Below are 21,517 nucleotides of genomic sequence, written 5' to 3' on the forward strand. Positions count from 1 at the left end.
TCCCTTTAATAAATATTTATTGAGCATCTACTGTGTTCCAGGGCTTGGGCGGAAAATGTCACTCTGCCCTTGGCACAAAACCAAAGGCTGAGGATCCTTTTTCAAAGGAAGGGCTGTGGTGGTATTTTGTTTGTGCTCTAACAAATAAAGCTTGCCTGGAGATCAGAGTGCAGAGCTAGCCACTGGAGACGCCAGGCAGTGGTGGCACACACCTTTAATCCCAGTACTTGGGATCTCATGCCTTGGATCCCAGTACTTGGGAAGAGGAAACAGGAAGTGATATGACTGGGCAGAGAGAGGAAGTGATAAGGTGGGGACAGGAGCAAAGCCCCCTTTCAGTGGGAGGATTCAGTAGAGATAAGAAGTGGCTATGGCTTGCTCCTTTGTCTCCCTAATCTTTCAGCATTTACCCCTAGATCTGACTCCGAATTTTAATTATTAAGACCAGTTAGGATTTGTGCTACAAAGGACCCTGAAAATGAATGGTCTTTGAGATTCCAGAACCCACACTTTGCTCATCCCCTCAAAATCTTCTAGGGATGGTCTGAGGCAGTTCCTGACCACAAAAGGGTGGAGCTTGCTTCCATATGGTCCCCAAGTCCTAGATGCTCTTTCTTCTTCTTCTTCTTCTTCTTCTTCTTCTTCTTCTTCTTCTTCTTCTTCTTCTTCTTCTTCTTCTTCCTCTTCTTCTTCCTCCTCCTCCTCCTCCTCCTCCTCCTTCTTTTTTCGAGACAGGGTTTCTCTATGTAGCTTTGCGTCTTTCCTGGAACTCGCTTTGGAGACCAGGCTGGCCTCGAACTCACAGATATCTGCCTACCTCTCAAGTGCTGGGTTTAAAGGCGTGCACCACCACCGCCCGACTGATGCTCTTTCTAGTCAGAAGTCAAAAAGACCCCTGGCCATCTCGAGCTGAGATGTACTTTCCTAAGCTAGACAGGTTCCTCAACAAAACCCAGAGTTCTCATGGAGCAGCCTCGGTACTCAAACACACACACTAAGGTCAAAACTCTTGTCCCGGACTGGAGAGATGGCTCAGTGGTTAAGACCACTGACTGCTATTCCAGAGGACCTCAGTTCGATTCCCAGCACTCACATGGCAGCTCACAGTTGTCTGTGACTCCAGTTTCATAGCAAAAAAACCCAATACACATAAAACAGAAATAAATTAATAAAAAAAAAAAAAACCTCTCGTCCCAGGTTGGCACTGGGCACAGATTAACCACAGACTTGAACCCCAGAAGTGGGAGCCAAATTCAGGCCCCTGGTTCCAAACACGGAGCTAAGTACATGACCCTTGACCCTTGCCCTAAAAAACCTCACTGCCTGCATCCTCCACCTCCAAGGCGACAGCATGGCAAAGCTGCCTCCCTCCCTGACCCTCCTTGGGGCCCTTGTTTTGCTTTGCAGGCAGGGTCTTGCCATGTCGCCCTGGCTTGCCTTGAACTCTGGCTGTTCTCAAACTCATAGAGGTCCTCCTGCCTCTTCCTCGAGTGCTGGGATTCAACCAGCACCATGCCTAGACGACCATGAGGTCCATCTATCTGCCAGTTCCATCCATCCTTCCTTCTCCCCCTTCTCCCTCCTCCCCCGTCCCTTCCACACATCCCCGCAGCAGCGCAGCGGACGCCCAGACCCACGAGCTCGAGAAATCGAGCGGGAAGTGCAGGGGACGCTCACTAGCCACGCCCAATTCCGTCCTGGCCCGGCCCCTTCCGCTCCCTGGGGCGGGGCTAGAGCGATTTCCGCCCTGAGCCCGGAAGCGGGGTGGAGAGCGCGGTGAGGGGTGTGCCTCTGGTTCTAAGTCGCCACAGCTTTTTGTCACCCGGCTTAAATTCGGTTTTCAAACCGGCTCTGACAGGATCCTGAGATCCCTACCCATCCCCATATCTCATCTCCAGCTGCCAATCACTGCAGACTGCGAACCCAGGACCGGACAGAGTTTGCCGCCTGCCGCTCGGTCGCCCCCGGGACAGGTCAGGGTGCCGGCGAGGGTTTCGCGCCGCCTTGTGGCCTCTTCCTTCCCACCCGTCCTCCCGGCTCCTTCGTCGCTCCAACCATGGCACAGAAGCCCAAGGTAGACCCCCACGTCGGGCGGCTAGGGTACCTGCAGGCGCTGGTCACTGAGTTCCAGGAGACCGAGAGCCAAGGTGAGCGGTGTGGGGTGGGCACGAGGGACCGGGAAGGGCCCCGACGGCAGCAGCCGCACGGGCCGACCCCAGTACCACTTCCCACTGCAGACGCCAAGGAGCAAGTCCTCGCCAACCTTGCCAACTTCGCCTATGACCCGGGCAACTACCAGTATCTGCGGCAGCTGCAAGTGCTAGACTTATTCCTCGACTCGCTGTCAGAAGAGAATGAAACTCTAGTCAAGTTTGCTATTGGTAAGGGTACTGACGAGATACTGACTAGAGCGACATCAGAGATTTAGAAGTGAGTCCTTAAGCCAGGCGTGATGGCACTCGCCTGTAAACCCAGCATTAGGAGAGGCAGAGGCCGGAGGATTGCCGTGACTTGGAGGCCAGCCTGGAATACAGAGTAGGACACTGTTACAAGACAAACTAGTCTTTAGAAAAGAGATAAGCAAGGAAGTGAGTTGAAACTGCTTTGAAAGAGGTTTGGAGCTTGCTCTTATATATCAAGAGACGCAATGGTGACTTGAAATGTATAGCTTAGGACTCCTGGGGTTAGATGACCGTTTGAATTATTCATGATAGATTTTTTTAAACTGTGTGTGTGTGTGTGTGTGTGTGTGTGTGTGTGTGTGTGTGTGTGTGTTTGAATGAGTGTAGGTATGTGCACCACAGTGTATGCATGAAAGTCAGAGGACAGTTTTTCAAAAGTCAGTTCTCACTGAGTATGGTGGCATATGCCAATTATCTCAGAAGACAGACGTGGGTGGATCTCTGTGAGTTCAAAGCCAGCCTAGTCTACATATTGAGTTCTAGATCACCTAGGGCTACATGGTAAGATGGCTGTCTCAAATGAATAGGTAAAATAGTCATGGTTATCAGTTCTCTGCTTCCAGTTTGCCGAGGCAGAGCTCTTGTTTCTTCTGTGTAGTAGAGCATCAGCGTGCTCCATAGCTGGCCCATGAGCCTCCAGCCGATCCTCCTGTCTCAACCTCCCAGTCTCTCCTGGGGTTGCAGGTGCTCAACACTGCATCTGAATTTTAGGTAGGTTCCTGGTGTTGAACTCAAGTTGTCAAGTTTGAATGGCAAGCTCTTTGACCCATTGAGCCATGTCCTCTCCCCAATGATAGATTTTTTGGCTTTTTTCGAGACAGGATTTCTCTGTGTAGTTTTGGTGTCTGTCCTAGATCTTTTTCTGTAGCCCAGGCTGGCCTCAAACTCACAGAGATCCGCCTGGCTCTGCCTCCCGAGTGCTGGGATTAAAGGGGTGCGCCACCACTTCCCGGCTCAATGATAGATACTTATTATTGGGTGCTACATAAGGAAAGTACTGGTCCAAGTTCTGGAGAGATGGTGAACAGGTTGGGGAAAGCCTTTGCCCTAAAGGAGTTTGTTTTCTAGAAGGGGAGCTAGGTGGCAGACAAGCAAGCAAGCTGGAAATCAACAGCATGATTGGTGGAGCAACAGGAGGCAGCACTACTTCAGTTTTAGCCTTTATGGATGCGGTGTGGACAAAGGCCCTAAGCAGGAAGTTGTTAGAGGGAACTTTTTTTAAGTGAAGAGGCGGATGGGATAGAGTGAAGTTAGACTATTTAACATGGGGGCTTTAGATCTGGGTCATGGGAAGAAGTTTAGGATTTAAGAAAAACAAAAATTCTTCCAGCACATACTTTTTGTTTGTTTGTTTTCAAGACAGGGTTTCTCTATGTAACAGCCCTGGCTGTCCTGTAACAAAGCGAGTTCCAGGACAAACAAAGTTTTGTTCTAACTTATGGAGGTACACCTGCCTCCTGAGACTGGGACTAAAGGCATACGCCACCATTGCCTGTCAAGCAACTTAAAAAATAACACTTCCAAAAAAAAAAAAAAAGATAATAATAACATTTCCAGGCTGGAGAGATGGCTCAGCAGTTAAGAGCACTAGCTGTTCTCCCAGAGGTCCTGAGTTCAATTCCCAGCAACCTACAGAGCAAGATCTGGTGCCCTCTTCTAGCCTGCAGACAGAACACTGTATGCATAATAAATAAATAAATCTTTAAAAAATAATAATAGCATTTCCCCATGCAATATGAAAGGAACCCTGCATACACTGGGAAAGAAGCCCTTAGTAGGAATATCTTCAGGCCTGGAATGTGTTCAGTGATGGAGCATCTGTATAATGGTGTGTGTGTGTGTGTACCCACATGCCTGAGACTCTGTTAGTCAGTCCTCAGAACTGGAAGAAGATAATTCCAAAATTGTTTAATATATAATTATGCACATTTCTCTAACAATACTCTAAGTAACTTTTTTATTTATGGGAGAGGGCAGGGCATGTGCCAGATCAAAGGACAATTTTGTGGTTGTTTTTTGAGACGAGATCTCACTATGTAGCCCTGGTTGGCCTAAAACTTGACTGCCTCATGGATGCTGGGATTAAAGGTGAACCACCATCCCTGGCTTTCAGAGGACAGTTTGTAGAGTCAGTTCCTCTACCATGTGAGTCCTAGGGATGGAACTATGGTCATGAAGCTTGGTGGCAAGTGCTTTACCCACTGAGCCATCTTGCAAGCCTGAAAGGACATTTTTTTGTTGGTGGTGGTTTGTGTAGACGAGGGTCCAGCTTGGGCCCTGTACATTTCGTCTGACTGTGTCCTTAGAGAGATCTCTTTCTTTCCCAAATAAACTTCATTTTAGAACAGGTTGAGGAAACTTGAAGAGGCTGGGATATAGCTCAGTTGGTAGAGTGTGTGGTGGCCCGGGCTCCTGAGCCCAGCACTCTGGAGATGGAGACAGGTGAATGAAGAACTCTAGCGCATCTCCAGCCGCATAGCAAGTCCAAGCCTGAGCCACTCAAGACTCTTTCTCAGCAAAGAAGAAAATTCCAAATCTAAAAATTTCCACATAGCCACACCCACTTTTTCCTATCTTAACTTCCTCCTTTGTATGGTTTGTTTGCTATAATTAATGAGCTGGTATTGATACATCATGACTAGCCAAAGTCTTTATATTAATCAAATATCCTTCATTTTTTCCCTAATACCCTTTTCTGGCCCAAGATCCCACATGACATACATGACTTGATCATGTCTTACTTGGGGCGAGGGTGGTGGTGTTTTCTGAGACAGGGTCTCACTGTGTAGCTCCGGCTGGCCTGGAACTCCCTATGTAGACCACCCTGCCTTTGCCTACCTAGTGCTGGGATTAAAGACTTGTGCCACCATGCCTAGCATGATGTTTTTCTTGTGTTTTCCTGTGACAGGAAGGTGCTGTTTCTACCATGCCACGTTAGGAACGTTTAGTGCCAGTGGGACTGGCTCTCCTGATGCTCACCTTCACAGCCTGGCTGAGGGAGTGGTCACCAGACATCTCTAATGTGGAACTGCTTCCCTCACCCTTTCCACAGTGCACTCTTGGAAGGGAGGTGGTACATAACCACCTTCAGTCTCTTTTTTAAAGTCCTTTTAATATCGTTCACATTTATTTAATGTGTATCTGTGTTTGTGTGTGTCAGGATGGGAATGTGGAGGATAACATGCAGGAGTCAGTTCTCTCCTTCCACCATGTGAGATCAAGGGGTGAAGCTCAGGTTGTCCGCTTCTGCAGCAAGTGCCTTTAAATCTCTTTTATAGCTGTATGTTTGGGGGAGTCTTCGCCAGGGGAGATGTAAACAATATCTGTGCCTTCTCTGTAGAGCACAGCAGCAACCAAAGTTAGAGCTCACCAAAGGACAACTTGGGCAACCACTACTTACAGAGGGGGGTGATCCTGTGGCAGCTGTGCCACCAAATTGACTTGCCCCAGCACGGGATGACTTCGCTATAGATGGAGTCCCTACCCCTTCAGGAGCTTTCCACCATCTATAAATTGTAGCACCTCCAAGGCCCCAGCGGTTAGGGCACAGTCACAGCGACTGAGAGGTATAGGAGGGAGCTCCTAGAATCTTGAGTGAGGGCCTAATGGCTCTCCTGTCCCCTTCTGAGGGAGCATCAGTAGTCAGCAAGTACAGTGGGAATGTCTCCTGTAAATAGTCACAGTTGTACTGATGAAATGACAGCTGTCGGTCATGTGCAGTGCCACGTGCCTTTAATCTCGGCACTCAGAAGGCAAAAAGAAAATGACAGCGTGCTTCATGTTTGTTTGGAGGGTAGTGATTACAATTCCTCAAAAGATGCTCTTTCCGTAATGCTGATTGCTGAATGGTCTACTTCATGTCTATAAGGTGGCCCACCTTCCTGTATGTCTCTTTACTCTCAAGCGTATCATTTAGCTCAGGGCTTCTTAACCTTTTCCCACTCAGAAGCCCTATTTGCCTGAAAAAAAAATTGGGGGCCAGGGGGTGCAGTTCAAGACAGGGTTTCTCCATGTAGTCCTGGAGCTCACTCTGTAGACCAGACTGACTTCGAACTCAGATCTGCCTGCCTCTGCCTCCTGACTGCTGGGACTAAAGGTGCACCACCATCACCTAGCTATCTTGAGAAAATGTTTGCATTACTATAACAAATAAATATAGCTCTGTCATTTTAAGGGGGGTGGAAGCAAGAGAATCAAGAATTTAGGGTGATTTTCAGCTCAGTAACTTTGAGGCTAGCCTGGGCTACATGAGACCCTGCCCAAGGGGGTGGAGGATCCTTGGTAAATATATAATTTTACTAAATTACTAATTTATTAAAGGAAACGTTTGCATACTAATAAGATGAATTTTTTGTTTATTTTTCACATAATCAAACCTGGCTGAATGTTTGATACTGTGGAATGTAGAACATCCTCAGTGTTTGTCAGAGTTTTAATGGCTTTGATTTTATAAGATCAGTGCTGAGAAGTCTGATTTGCAGAAATACATAGTAACAAATGGTAGATGTATATTTAGGGCTGGAATTAAAGCTGTGCACACCATACCCAACTGGCCAGCTGTTTTAGGATTTCCACATTCAGTTATATAACCTCATATGTGCTGGTGACTTACAATATAAGAAGGGTGATTTTAAGTTAGGCAGTGGTGGCACAAGCCTTAAATCCCAGCACTCCAGAGGCAAGCAGATCTCTATGAGTTTGAGGCCAGCCTAGTCTACAAAGAGAGTTTCAGGACAGCCTGAGCTACACCAAGAAACCCTGTCTTGGAAGAAAAAAGAAGCAGCAGCAGTGATTTAGCCTGTCTGTCTGTCTCCTTCGTTTCCTGTAACCTAGAAATTCGATCTAATAGCATAACAATCCAGTGACACTTTTTATCCCTGAACACATTGGTATTTAGAGATACCCAGCTCTTCTTGATGTTTGCATTCCACAGAACTGGCATACAGGTCCTCTGTCTCTTTTCACTGTGCGGGAGCTCCAGAGCACACAGAAATTCCAGTTGTACTTACCCTCCACAAGCAACTGCTCCAGTAAGTGTGGTGCTGAGGGAATTCCCCTAGCAGTCAGGACCCAGAAGAGGCCTGTGGAGCTGTAGGCACATTGGGGATTGAACCTCACGTGCAGGGGGAATGGTGGCGCTCTAAGTGCTGCCTACGGGTCTTCAGAGCACTCCTGTGGGGCCTCTGTAGTTGGGCTATGGCAGGAGCCCAGTTGTCTAGATATTATTAGTTCAAGCCAGCTCTGTTCTTCTAGAAGAATGTTATACTAGATAAATAGTCTAAAAATTGGCCCCAGACTGCGAGGAAGAAGGATCAAGAGTTCAAGGTCAGACTCAGCTACATAGTGAGTTTAAGGTAAGCTTCAGTTTACAAGACTTTGTCTCAAAAGCCTCTACAAGCTCATGCACACCATTAGTCCCAGCACTCAGGAGGCAGAGGCCAGCTAGGGTCTACAGAGTGAGACTTCATCTTAAAAAAAAAAACAAAAAAACCCTACAAACAACCATTGGTCTTTAGATGTGTTCCCAAGTGCCTCCATGTGTACCTCTGCCTCACTACTGTTGCCTTCTGAATGGGGACAGTGGCCATGCTTCCACCTGGGAGCCATAGAGCTCCTCTAATGTAGACTGCTGACTCCGGAGAAAAGGACCCAATCACAGAGCAGCCATTCCTCCAGGTTCAAACAGTGTCTGCCCTGCTGGCTCCTCACCCCCCCCCCCCCCCGGAGGCAGTGTTCTCAGGCTGGACACATGAGATCCTCTACTAACTTGGAGGCTCCATGGGAGCCTTGGGCCTGACCTGGGTCTCCTCTCCGGGCAGCTCCCCTGAGTGGATGACTGTGTCCTGTCCCTCCTCAAGAACTGCCGGTGTCATCTCATTTCCTTCTGCCCAAGCACTTAGGCCTAGCCATCTTCACCTGGTCCAAGGCTCCAGTATTGAGTGTGGCTCCAGCTCTCAGCCTTGAATCTCTGGGACACTGTGCAGATTAGATTGCTCTTGTATTTATTATATGCAACGGAAAAGGAGAGTCCCAGTGGGACCTAGAAGAAGATTCAGTGGTTGTCATCATCTCCCTTCCTTGGAACACCTCTGGCACTAGAGGGGAGCACTGCGAAGCACCTGCCCTACAGCCCAGAGCACTGTGTCCACCGTGGAGCTTCTAGTCTTTGTCCCTGATGGGAGCTCGAAGGAGGTGATCTCCCTGAGAAGCAAGCCTGGCTGTGCTTATCTGCACTTGAAGGATACTCAGGTCTTTTGGCCTGAGGAGGAAGATGGAAGGAGAGGGTCGGAGGCAGATCCAAAAGAGATTCTTTCAAAAGGATGCAGTCCTGTGACTTGACACAGAGGCCTTATGAAGGACTGGTTCTGCAAAAACCAGGCAAGAGATCAGGGTGTGGTGTCGAACACCTTTGATCCCAGGTAGAAGCAGGCAGATCTCTGTGAGTTCGAGGCCAGCCTGGCCTACAAAGTGAGTTCCAAGACAGCCAGGTAGGGCTGTTACACAGTGGAACCCTGTCTTGAAAAACCAAAAACAACCCTCCCCCCCCTTCCTGCCCTCCCCCCCCCAAAAAAAAAACAGGCAAAAGACAAGCTGAGTCAGATTGCCCATGGCGATGTCTCTCAGAACCCAAACCAATGTTTCTGTTGGCAAGCAGCAGAGTGAGTTGGTATGAAGGAGCTGGGCTGGGGGATCAGACAGCTTGGATTCAGTTAGCATCTCATGTGTGATTTCCCTCAGTTACCTGTCAGAGGGGAATTGTAAGTAGCTACTTGAGGGAATTAACTGGCTTTTCAGGTCATTGCCTGCAACTATAGAATCCCCTAGGCCTCCACCCATAGACCTGAATCCAGATCGCTTTAAAGCTGATATCTCTCTTCTCCCAGGTAGGATAGGACAGTATCCCATCAGGGGAACCACCCTTCTGCTCAGGAATTCTGGCCCTCTAGAAAAGTAGGAGCAGTAGAAGTGTGGATCCTTAGCCCGCCAGCTGATGCCTAGGCAATGTTAAGTGAAGAAAGCCTGGTGTCTATCATGCTGGTTGTACTCTACCCTGACTGCCAGACCATGGCTGTCAGCTCCTGCAGCACTAGCATGCAGTGAGGAAATGCTGCTCAGTGTGTCTTGTAGAATATTATTTCAAGGTGTGTTACTTTTGTTTATGTTACATTTGTTTAACTCTGTGAAGCTGTGTTACTGTGCCTGTGTAAAACACCAGATGGTCTAATAAAGAACTGGCCAATAGCAAAGCAGGAGAAAGGATAGTTGAGGCTAGCAGGCAGAGAGAACATATATAAAGAGGAATCTAGGAGGAGAAAGAAGAGAAGAGATGGAGGATTGAAAAGGAGGAGCCAGAGAAGGAAGAGGACATCAGGGGCCAGCCACCCAGCTACACAACCAGCAACGGAGTAAGATTTACAGAAGTAAGCAAACGGGAAAAGCCCAGAGGCAAAAGGTAGATGGGATAACCTAAAGTAAATCAAGCTGAGGCCAGGCATTCATGAATAAGGATACATCTCCTTGTGTGACTTATTTGGGAGCTGGGTGGCGGCCCCCCAAGAGAGTAAAATACCAATCAACAACAGTTGTGGGCCTGCTTGTCCTTCCTGGGTGGTGTTGCCTCCCACCCTGGAGACACGCTTATTGTTAACAGCTAGGAGCTGCACTGCACTAGGACCTTGTTCCAGTGGACTGAGGGACCTCCACCCAGATAAATCTGTGTCCTGGAAAGAATTTCAGGATGAGTCAGAGTGAAACAAAGTTAGAATGGAGATTTTCCACCATGTAGGTCTAAGTGTGGGTGTCAGAGATCTGGGGACTTAAGAACAACAGTACACACCCAAGAGTGGGTGCAGGTGAGATGATTTTATGGTTTTTGAAGTTACATTGCATAAAGGATCACACAACCAGGTTCAAAGTTTCAGTGAAGCTTAAGGACCAGTTTAACAATTAAGTGAAAAGGACCAGTGAGATAGCTCATCTGGGAGAGGCTTTTGTTGTCAAACCTGATAACCTTTCAGTCTCAGGACCCACATTGTAGGAGAATGCTGACTTCCTGAGCCGTCCCCTGACTTGGACACGTGCCTTTCTGCCTGAGACCAGAAGCCTGAGATCTGCTGGAGCTTCACTGGTTGCCATTCCCCACCAGCTGTGGTGGGCTATGAAGGACACAGTAGTCCCCTTGCCACCATAGCCTGGTCTGGCTGTCATTTCCGGGGAAGGGTGAGGTGCTATTTTCCTGTGCTCAGCAAATGGGACTAAACCCTTACATATCAGGAAACCTCTCCTCAACAAGGTTGACTCCCACTAGTTGTGATAACTAGAGTTATCTAGTAACTGTAACTAGTGTTACCCTAATCTTCAAGAATCTGAGTTCTGTGTCCAGTGGAACCAGCGGGCAGAGCCCAAGCCCAACTCCAGGGCTTCCTCACAGAGGAACTAACAGCCACCAGGCAGTGGTTTTAGTCACACAAAAGCTGTCCTCCATGGCTGGTGGTGGCGGCATGTACCTTTAATCCCAGCACTCAGGAGGCAGAGGCAGGGGGATCTGAGTTTGAGACCAGCCTGATCTACAGAGCGAGATCCAGGATAGCCAGGGCTACACGGAGAAACTGTCTCGGAAAAAAAAAGTTGAGCTGAAACCCTAGTTAAAAACATCCTGTACATCTGTCTGTACTATCCCAGAAGCAACCAGGACATACAGAGCAACGAGAGATGAGTATCTTGCTTCTATGAAAACTGCTTAGGGCCTCACAGGGTTTTAGCAGTTTTGTTGCTAAAGCTAGAAATGGCCTCTAGCAGGGCTGTGATGGCACACGCCTTTAATCCCAGCTCTGGGAGGCAGAGGCAGGTGGATCTCTGTGAGTTAGAAACCAGCCTGCTGCCGGGCGGTGGTGGCGCACGCCTTTAATCCCAGCACTCGGAGGCAGAGCCAGGCGGATCTCTGTGAGTTCGAGGCCAGCCTGAGCTACCAAGTGAGTTCCAGGAAAGGCGCAAAGCTACACAAGAGAAACCCTGTCTCGAAAAAACAAAAAAAAAAAAAGAAACCAGCCTGATCAGAGTTGCAGGACTTGAAACTACACCTCTACCCCTCACCCCACATCCCCACCCCTCCCTCACCCCACACCCCCAACCCCCACCACCAAAAAAGCGACCTCTGAGAATTCAGGTTAAATTGTCTTCCTATATCTTGCAATACATAACGATGCCACCAGGTGGTAGTAGTGCTCAAAGGCTAAGTCTGCATGCAGCTTCTTTGGAAAGCAACAGTGTATTTCTCTTGATTTGATTAGATGTCTTTGGCATTTGAAAGAGTTGTCTTTTTCTTTTCATGTAAAGTACAATGGGAGTATGGTGGCATGTACGCACAGTCCCGGCTACTTAGGTGTCCTGGACCAGAAGATCTGAGCCCTCTACTTTGAGACCAAGCAGGCTTGTTCTAGGCATAAGCAGTTGTAGGTGTCTTATTTATGCGACACACAACTGGCCAGCATGATATAGAATTTACAGAATTCAAGAGTGAGATCCCAACATGGTGGTACAGGACTGTAATCTCATGACTGGGAGACAAAGGCAGGAAGATCTCCAGAAGTCTAGTGTTAGCCTAGTCTACATGGAGAGTTCCAGACCCTCCAGGGCTCCATAGGAATGCCTTGTCATGTGCATGCATATATACATCATAGTGTACCACCTTTTCTTTACCTTTTTTGTTCGTTTGTTTGCTGTTTGTTTGTTTTTAGATAACGTCTTACTAGCAGGCCTAGAACATGCTATGTAGACTGGGCTAACCTCAGACTCACAGATGCCTGCCTCTTCTTCCCAGGTGCTGGGATTAAGGGTGTGTGTCACCAGGCCTGTCCCTCCTTTCTGTGGTTGTTGCTACTGTGCTAGGGTGTACACTCCAAGGCCTCCTGTGTGCCTGCCAGGCACTCCACTCTGCTCCATAGTCTCCAGCCCCTTTGGTAATGCTTCCTACAGCTAGCTTCTAGTATATTCTCCAGGGATATTTTCTGGATTTGTAAATCCATATGTAAGTATCTGTGTATAATTTTTGTATAATCTATGCATGAGGTAGCCTGTATCTACGTATGTATGCTTGTGTTATTTAAGACAGAGTCAAACTCAATAACCCAGGATAGCTTGCAATTCACTGTGTAGTCCAAGCTGTCCTTGAACTTGGGGCAACATCCTGCCTCAGCCTCCCAAGTACTGGAATTGTGTGAGCCACCACACCCTACTTTAGATTTGTTTTAAATATAGTTAATATCTTGGTATATATCCTTGACCTGCAATATCTTGCCAGTCTGACCAATATAATGGGGAAAAAAAAAAAAAGCAGTGTCATACAGCAAGAGTGGTTATACACACCTGTAATTCTAGCACTTGAGTGATAGAGTCAAGAGGACCGTGAGTCAGGAACAGTATGGGCTACATTGTGAGACCCTATCTATTTAATGGAAGGAAGGAAGAAAAGAAAACTAATATCACAAGGTACTTTCAGAGAAACCTCGCCCCACTTCTGCCCTCATATCGATTCCTGTCTCCTACAGCCAGCCGGTTTCCGTGTTGTTCACACCTAAGTGTTTCATGGATGTGAGCATATACACGCATGTGTATTTTCCTTTCACTCACAGGTGCTGAAGTAAAGCCCCAGAACAGACTAGTCCCCAAGGAAGCTTGCTGTTTATTTTTTAAACTCTATTGTACTATTATTGTGTGTGTGATGTGTAAGGGATGTACATACATGCCATTGTGCGCATGTGAGGGTCAGAGGACAACCTTATGGAGTCAGTTTCTCTGCCACCTCTCTGTGCGTTCCTGTGGTTGGTTGGGCTTGGGTCCCACCCAGGCAGGCTCGAGTACCTTTACCTGCATCTCCTGACCTGGTCTTATATTTTTGAGTGAAGGAAGGTCTTACTATACTGTCCAGGCTGCCCATGGGCTCCTGAGCTCAAGTGATCCTCCCTCCTCAGCTGCCCTAGTAGCTAGGACCATGAGGGTTTGCCACCTGAGGAAGATGTGACCACAGGCCAGGTCAGCCTTGTGCCCTGGTGTGGTCAGATCCTTAAGTTGAGGTAACGTCTTGGACCTCGTCAAGGAGAGCTCGCCCAGTCAGCAGGGGCCGGCGCTCTTTTGACCCAGGACAGTCCTTTGAGAGCCCTTCCCAGCACCAGTGCCTGCCTTGTGGCTCCAGTTCGTCTGCTTCTCCAAATCCAGCTCTCCCATTTCAAGTTATACTTGGGATTTCCTCTCCCGCCTCTCAGGGGTTTCTATGGTTACTGGTGTCCAGCAGAGTCTTTGCCTCCTGCCTCTAGCTGTTTTTTTTTTTTTTTTTTTTTTTTTTTTTTTTTTTTTTTTTTTACCCTGTCTTTGTCCAAAGCAAATTCTTTGGCTAGTCAGGACTTGCTTTCTCTGTTTCGCTTTGGTGGTGCTGAGAGTGAACCCAGGGACTTAGGCAAGCCCTCCACCACCAAGGCACACCCCAGTCCGCTCCTTCTTGTTTTGTAACTATCTTGTACATACATAGGATGAATGTACAGTAAAATGCACATAAGTGGCAGTTTAATTAATCCTTAAATTCATTAAAGTATGTGCTCTTCCATGTAATCTTCTCCATCAAGATGTGGCTTGTTTCTCCATGTGCCCCATGCAGGCTGCACAGCTCTGACCTCTGTCCCCATGGGTTGCTGTTACTTGGTCTTTATATAAGTGAGATCATTCGAGATCCATCCTAAAGCTGGTTTCTTTTTTTTTTTTTTTTTTTTTTTAATTTTTGTTTATTTTTATTTTATGTACATTGGTATTCTGCCTGCATATCTATGTGAGGGAGTCATATCCCCTGGAATAGGAGTTACAGGCAGGTGTGAACTGCCATGTGGGTATTGGGAATTGAACCTGGGTCCTATTGAGCAGCCAGTGCTCTTACCGCTGAGCCATCTCTCCAGCCCCTAAATCTGGTTTCTTTTTTTAAAAAAAATGTAGCCGTGTGGTGGTGGCGCACGCCTCTAATCCCAGCACTCGGGAGGCAGAAGCAGGCGGATCTCTGTGAGTTCGAGGCCAGCCTGGTCTACAAAGTGAGTTCCAGGAAAGGCGCAAAACTACACAGAGAAACCCTGTCTGGAAAAACCAAAAAAAAAAAAAAAAAAAAAAATGTAAAGGGTTGTAGGGAGGCATGATAGCACAGGACTTTAATGCCAGCATTTGGGAGGCAAAGGCAGATTACTCTGTGAGTTCAATGCCAGCTTGGTCTACATAGCAAGTTCCAGACCAGCCAGAGCTGTAATGTGAGTCTCTCTCTCTCTCTCTCCTCTCTCTCTCTCTCTCTCTCTCTCTCTCTCTCTCTCTCTCTCTCTCTCTCTCTCTCCCCCCTCCCCCTCTCCCTCTCTCCCCCTCTCCCTCCCCCCCCCACACAAATTAATTCTTTCTATGTGTGTGTGTTCATGAGTGTGGAGGCCAGAGGTGGATCTTCCTCTGTGGCTCTCCACTGTGGTTTTTGGAGACAGAGTCTCTCACTAAATCTGAAGTTCACCAAACACACATACACACACACACTCTCTCTCTCTCTCTCTCTCTCTCTCTCTCTCTCTCTCTCCCTCTCTCCTGTCTCTTCCCCTCCCCCATAAAGAGGCTACAGACCCCCACAATCATGTCTGACTTTTTATGTAGGTGGTAGGAGGGATCAAACTCAGGGCCTCATCTTGCATGGCAAGAACCATCTCCCCAACCCCAACTTCTGTATTTTTTATTTTTAAGATTTAAAAAATTTTTATTTCATGTATGTGTATGTATGTGGCAGGGGTGGAGGTATGGATAGGTCCATGTGGGCACAGGTGCCATTGGAGGCCAGAAGAGGACATCATGAACATCAGGTAACATGGAGCTGTAGTTAGAAATGGTTGTGAATTGCTTTATGGGGTGCTGGGAACTGAACCCAGGTCTTCAGCAAGAGCAGTATGTGATCTTAACTTTTGAACTTTCTCTCCAGTCTTTGTTTTTTGTTTTATTTTTATTTATTTATTTATTTTTATCTATTTATTCATTTATATATTTTGGTTTTTCGAGACAGGGTTTCTCTGTGTAGATTTGCACCTTTCCTGGATCTTGCTCTATAGACCAGGCTGGCCTCGAACTCACAGAGATCCCCCTACCTCTGCCTCCTGGGTGCTGGGATTAAAGGCGTGTGCCACCACCACCTGGCCCAGTCAGTGTTCTTAACTGCTGAGCCATCTCTCTAGCCCAAGAAGTTTGGAGAGAGGAATCCCAGGCAGAGCCTCTGCTCCAATTTTTGGGAACACAGGCTGCTTCCACCATTTTTTTGGAGAGGGGGGCTGTCCTGGAACTTGCTCTCTAGACCAGCTAGTCTTGAACTCACAGAGATCCGCTTACCTCTGACTTCCAAGTGCTGGTGTGTGTCCCACCACCTCCTGGCCAGTCCTTATGTTGTTTGTTTTTATTCTTTCTTTCTTTCTTTTTTTTTTTTTTTGTTTTTTGTTTTTTGGTTTTTTGAAACAGGGTTTCTTTGAGGCCCTCACTCTCTTCTCATCTTCAAGAGATGCTGCCGGCTAGGCAGAGGGGCATAGAGCCCTGATGGCCGGAAGCTGAGTTAGTGAGAACAAGAAGTCAGATTCCTGCATTGAGGAGCCAGAGTTAAAGCAAAGTGTGCTCTAGAAAAGGTAGCATCTGTCCCCAAGGCCAAAGGGGGCCTAACCTGAAAATGGAAGAAGGGACCTGTGCCCATGCAAGTTTGGGTCTTTATGTCCGTGTTTGTGTGTATGGATATACATGCACTACATGCATGCCTGTATCCATAGAGACAAGCGGGCATTGGAGCCCCAGGAATTGAAGTCACAGGTTATTGTGAGCCACCGTGTAGGTGCTGGGAACTGCACCGAGGTCCTCTGGAAGAACAGTAAGCACTCTTAACCTCTGAGCATCTCTTGACAGTCTTTTTCTCTTTTAAATAAATGTCTTTATTTATTTTACATACTGGCTGCATTTCCTCCTCCCAGTCCCTCCCCCGAGAGTTTTTTTTAATCTAGAGTCACTGGTCTCTCAGTCTGGACTTTCTTACTCTCCAGAATTCTAGTAACAGTGAGGCATGGGTGTTGTGTCCACTTGACTTGGGGATAATAGTGGCAGGCTGGACTTCCTGAAGTCTTGATGAAGACTGGGGTGTGGTGACTTTGCAGTCCTTGTCCATAGACAGACTTTTCCCCTTGCCTGGGCATTTCCCCAAGACTCACTAGCCAGAAAGAAGGAGAGATGAGAGGAAGCCAGGACCACAGCACCCTGCTCATCCTTGCCTTTCTCCAGGGGGCCTCTGTAACCTGTGCCCGGACAAGGCCAACAAGGAGCACATCCTGCAGGCCGGAGGCATCCCGCTCATCACCAACTGCCTATCCAGTCCTAACGAGGAGACGGTGCTATCTGCTGTCACCACACTCATGTACTTGAGTTCACCCGGCACCAACCCCCATCCCGAGCTCACCTCCTTGCCTGTGGTCCAGTGCATGCTGCGCTTTTCTCTCTCGGCCAACACAAGGCTCCGGAACCTGGCCCAGATCTTCCTAGAAGACTTCTGCTCCCCAAGCCAGGTGGCTGAGGCCCGCAGCCAGCAGGCCCATTCAGCCCTGGGTATCCCACTGCCAAAGACTGAGGCCCCACAACAGCCCTGATCCAAGGAGACCGCAAGACCCTGTCACTTTCTGTCTGAGATTAGTTCTGTCATAGGCATAGAAAGCACCTTGAGCCCATCCTGCCCAAGAGATGCCTGGTCAGCTGTATGCAAGGTACAGTCTCTGAGTATGGCAGGTATTTATGGCCAGGAGAAGCCGTAGGAATGAAGAAGCCAGACCTGAGATGCTTAGAGGAGAAAACCAAAGTTGGTGTGGCCTTCAAGGGCTGGCACTGCCAACAACTGCAGACAGCAGACAGCTCTGGTGCCCCAGTGCCCAGCTAATGCCCTCACGTGAAAGGCCTCGCATAGGGTGTACTCACTGAGCAGCTGCTGGACCAAGACTTGTGAGAGCAGCCAGTAACATGAGTGTCCAGAGTGACGTCGATGACTAGAGATCAGTTGGCCTTATTAGCTGGGGAGGTGCTGTGGGGTAACTCCTCTAGCACCGAGGCTGGGCATTTGGGCACGGCAGACATTGACTTGGACAGCTCTGTAGCCCAGAAACAAATGTCCACACACCCCTGCCTGTTAGGCACCGTGTGAAGAATGCAGCGATGAGTCTCTGCCCTTGGGTGTCACCTGAAGGACTAGTAACCAGAGGCCATCAGGCATTAGGAGTTAAGCACAGAATAAAGACGGGACCAGGGGTGGAGGTGCATACCTTGTCCCTTTGGAGAGGCCCTACATAGATCCTAGGACATGGTCAGAAAGACAGCGACTTCAGCTCCTCCGGTGACCAGGCTGTGGACCCCTCATGTACCAGCTGCCAACTGTGGCATCCCTGTCCCTTCAGAAAAGTTGCTCTGGCCCCTCTGCCTGTGATCAGATCTTCTGACACTGGAGTAGGAGCCCTGGATATGAATGAACCCTTCATGGCTATCCAGATCTGCTTCCCGCCATTCTCCAGGAACCACTGGCTCCCAGGGCAGCTGTCAACCCATTAGGACTGACAGATATTCAATAAAGACACCTAGAACTAGATGCCGGAGGAGCACAGTGGCTCGAACCTGTAATCCAGTCACTTGAGAAATGGGGGGGAGTCATAAGTTTGAGACTAGCCCACCTGGTGAGTCCCTGGCCAACTTGGGCTATGGCCTGTCACAAAAGGAAGAAGCAGGGTCCCAATAATGTCAGGACAGCCAGATCCTGTAACTGGTGACTCCCCCCTCCCTCCCTCCTGTGCCAGTGAAAGAAAAATGAAGCTGGGGGGAAAGTGAAAAGAGGGTGGACCTGATGAGGAGTTGGGGTTCAGGAAAAATGGGGGTCCCCACTAGATGGGCAACTAAAAGCTGTGTTAGAGGAAGGAGATCTTCAAGGGTGTGGCACTGAGGCTGTCTGTACAGCCACTAGATGAGGGAAGGAAGAGGCCTCTTTATCAGAACCACCCCTGGGCACAGGCCCTCTCCTCTCCTAAGAGAAGGGTCTTCAAAGAACCAAAGCCTCACTTTTGGTTTTTATTTTTATTAAAAAAATCTCCTGATTTTCCCGTTGTATTTCTGTGCCAGCCCTGCTCTTTCTGGGTGCAGCCATCTTGAGAGGGGCCAGATGGCGGAGTTTGTTCAAGTGGAGGTTACAGTGGCTCCCAGCCTGGAGAAAGTCATTTGTGCGTGCAGGCTGCTTCTGTTGACACACCTCAGGGTCCTTCACAGGACGGTTCGCTTGCTATCTATGATGCCCCTCCAGTTATCACTCCAGGAAAGCAGCCGTCTCCTGGTGGGGGGCAGGGCCAGGTGCTGATTGTGGCAGCAGGTGAACAAGATGTGCTCCCAGCTTGGGGTCTCCTCAAGGCCTGCAGGAGGAAAGGCACAGCATGCAGCCTGTAATCTGGTTATTTTTATTCCTCTCCCTAATCCCAACAACAGGCCAGGTGCCTGGAGGTTGTCAAGATTAACTGGCCCAACCTTGAATGGTGTCTTTGTCATCAATGAGCAGGTCCCCCATGACTACTGTCTTGTCCCTGGTCAGGATAATCCGCTCCACAAACTCGGGCCCCAGGTTCTGCTCTACCCAACGATACTGTAAAGGGGGGGGGAAAGGCAGATCGGCCAGTGAGTGGGCTTGCTAGACTCTAAATGCAGGGTCAGTGAGGCGTTGGGTTAAGTGGGACTAAGCCTGAAAAGTGTGGTACTCCTTCCCCCCAACCCCCACTTTCTGTGGTTTATTTTTAAAAACCAAATTTGGAAAGCTAGATCTGCGCAGGCGCCGGCACCTTCTCGCCCACACAGTGGTCGTACTTCCGCAGTGGGCTGGTGCAGATGAAGACCTCGGTGCTGCAGAGAGAGGGGGCAGTTAGGCCTGGGGAGCGGGCTGACCTCCCGCCGCCCCCTCCTCCCCTCCTTACTCTTGCAAGGCGTTCATCTCTCGCAAAGCGTCCACGGCCCCAGGGATGGGCTCCAAGTTTAGGAAAAAGCCTGGAGCTTCATACACACTGGCCAGTTTCTCCTGAAAGAGACAGACCTCATCCCGCTCCTGTCTTACAGCAGGGGGAGCCCCAGAGAGGACCCACACTAAGCAGCCCACCCGGGATAAAATGCTGGAGGTGGGTGAGCGCTCTCAAGCTTTCTAGTCAGGGGTGAATTGTGGATTCAGAAGCTGGGGTGACTGGAGTAGAACCCAGATGGCCCTGCCCAGGGAGGGGAATCAAGGTTCTCCGTCGGCCTCCTACCGCTAGGTCCGGCCGCAGGGCTCGGTACTGCTCGCTGGCGAGGAAACCGCGCCGCTGCTCCAGCGGCACGTGCGGGTCCCCGGGGAAGCGGCGGCGGAAGCCCTGCAGGAGGCCAGACTCGAAGTCGGCCAGCACGCCGTCCATGTCCACCAGCACGCGCACTGGCCGCCGCCGCACCGCCATGGCCGCGCGCGGGGTCTCCGCCGAGCAGAGCAGCAACGCACAGGGTGCCAGTCCCGGAAACAAGCTTCCGGGACGCGAGCAGGGGCGGGGTTCGACCCAGCTCATTTGCATAGTGTCCAGGGAGGTACCCAGGATGGCCCTGCGTTTCTTACTTGGCCGCCACTCCTGTGTAGTTTCAGTATCCCGCTCCCCCGGACCTCCCCGAGATCCTTGCAGTGTGGGACCTGCTCCACATGCTGCATGCAGACTGTCTCCCTTGTTTGTTCAGGTTGAAGGTGGACAGGAGCCCACCGGGACCCCAATTCCCAGATCATGAGGCTCCCAGTTCAAGAAAGGACCCCTTAAAGACAACTGTGGGCATGAGATGGGCTCTCAAAGAGATGGAGTCATAAACCAGAGTTGGTTTCAAACAGTAACGTTGATTTCAATCTGAGTCCACTGCTTTTTCTCTGCAGCCGAGGTCTCCAGTAGAATTAAAAACTTCCAGTTCCTTCTAGAGAAAACGTCAAACGTTAGCACATACATCTGGTTTTGTATATTTCACAAAGTTCATGTCGACTCTCACATTGATTTACCAACCTATAAATGCAGATGAGCAAGCCCTCTTGATGGCTGTTCTTCCCTATTTAATGACTGCCCCTCCCCCTCACAGGGGATTCCTGTGTGTAGCCCCAGCTGTCCTGGATCTCACTCTGTAGACCAGGCTGGGCCTGAACTCAGAGATCCACCTGCGGAGTGCTGGGATTAAAGGAGGGAGCCACTACACCCAACTGTCCATGACTCCTAAACCATCGTGGTGGAAGCATCACAACACAGAGCCCGGCATCTCACTTGAAAAGCCAGTTTAAAACAAATGAGCCAAGTATGATGGGGCATGCCTTTAACCCCAGAGATCTTCCTGCCACTGCCTCCCGAGATTCTGGAGGTTTCTAAATTCCAAGACAGCCAAAGCTACATAGTGAGGACCCTGTCTCAAAAACAAAAATGTAAGTCTTTACTTTGTGACTGAATTTTCACCAAGCCAGGCAACTCAGACAAACTGAGTTAAAAGGTTCATCTGCAGGTGTGTTTCTCCTGCCCTTTGGGTAACTTTTAACAATATTTTTATGCCGTGCAGTGAGGTGCTGGTGCATTTTGTTTATTTTATTTTTTTTTCCCCGAGACAAGGTTTCTCTGTGTAGCTTTGCTCCTTTCCTGGAACTCACTCTGTAGACCAGGCTGGCCTTGAACTCACAGAGATCCGCCTGCCTCTGCCTCCCAAGTACTGGGATTAAAGGCGTGCGCCACCACTGCCCAGCCTAGTGCATGCTTTTCTAATTTCAGCACTGGGAGGCAGTGGCAGGCAGATAGATCTCTATGAGTTGGAAAGCCAGCCAGGTATACACAGCTAGTTCCAGGACAGTCAGGGCTACACAAAGAAGCTGTCTCAAAAAAAAACAAAACGAAAATTACTTTAGAATTCTGTACATGTATACAATGTATTTTTAACCTATTCACCCTGGACTTCCTCAACACCTCCCAGACGCCCCCCCC

At 49.0% G+C, this 21,517-nt stretch overlaps 2 protein-coding genes across 5 annotated transcripts; one reads left to right on the forward strand and one right to left on the reverse strand.

Annotated features, from left to right (window-relative positions):
• The first annotated feature begins 1,752 nt into the window (after nucleotides 1-1,752).
• On the forward strand, nucleotides 1,753-18,619 carry Armc7 (armadillo repeat containing 7). 4 transcript variants are annotated; one of them, XM_028889684.2, is made up of 3 exons: nucleotides 1,753-2,147; nucleotides 2,238-2,381; nucleotides 16,773-18,619. In XM_028889684.2, exons 1-3 carry the CDS (start codon nucleotides 2,057-2,059, stop codon nucleotides 17,132-17,134), a joined length of 597 nt encoding a protein of 198 aa, XP_028745517.1. In that variant the 5' UTR covers nucleotides 1,753-2,056; the 3' UTR covers nucleotides 17,135-18,619. The 4 variants fall into 4 exon arrangements, with proteins under 4 accessions (XP_028745517.1, XP_028745519.1, XP_037056564.1 ...); XM_028889686.2 differs by having other exon boundaries at nucleotides 2,238-2,317; nucleotides 16,773-16,913; XM_037200669.1 differs by lacking the exon at nucleotides 16,773-18,619 and adding an exon at nucleotides 5,371-6,493.
• Nucleotides 18,582-20,110, reverse strand: Nt5c (5', 3'-nucleotidase, cytosolic). Its single transcript, XM_028889682.2, has 5 exons — nucleotides 19,802-20,110; nucleotides 19,478-19,578; nucleotides 19,346-19,406; nucleotides 19,038-19,152; nucleotides 18,582-18,925 (listed from the first exon to the last, which is right to left on the reverse strand). The coding sequence occupies exons 1-5, from the start codon at nucleotides 20,093-20,095 to the stop codon at nucleotides 18,780-18,782; spliced, it is 717 nt and encodes a 238-aa protein (XP_028745515.1). The 5' UTR covers nucleotides 20,096-20,110; the 3' UTR covers nucleotides 18,582-18,779.
• Between the last annotated feature and the right edge of the window lie 1,407 nt (nucleotides 20,111-21,517).

The sequence above is a fragment of the Peromyscus leucopus genome, chromosome 8b, assembly GCF_004664715.2.
Source record: "Peromyscus leucopus breed LL Stock chromosome 8b, UCI_PerLeu_2.1, whole genome shotgun sequence".
Classification (NCBI taxonomy): Eukaryota; Metazoa; Chordata; class Mammalia; order Rodentia; family Cricetidae; genus Peromyscus; species Peromyscus leucopus.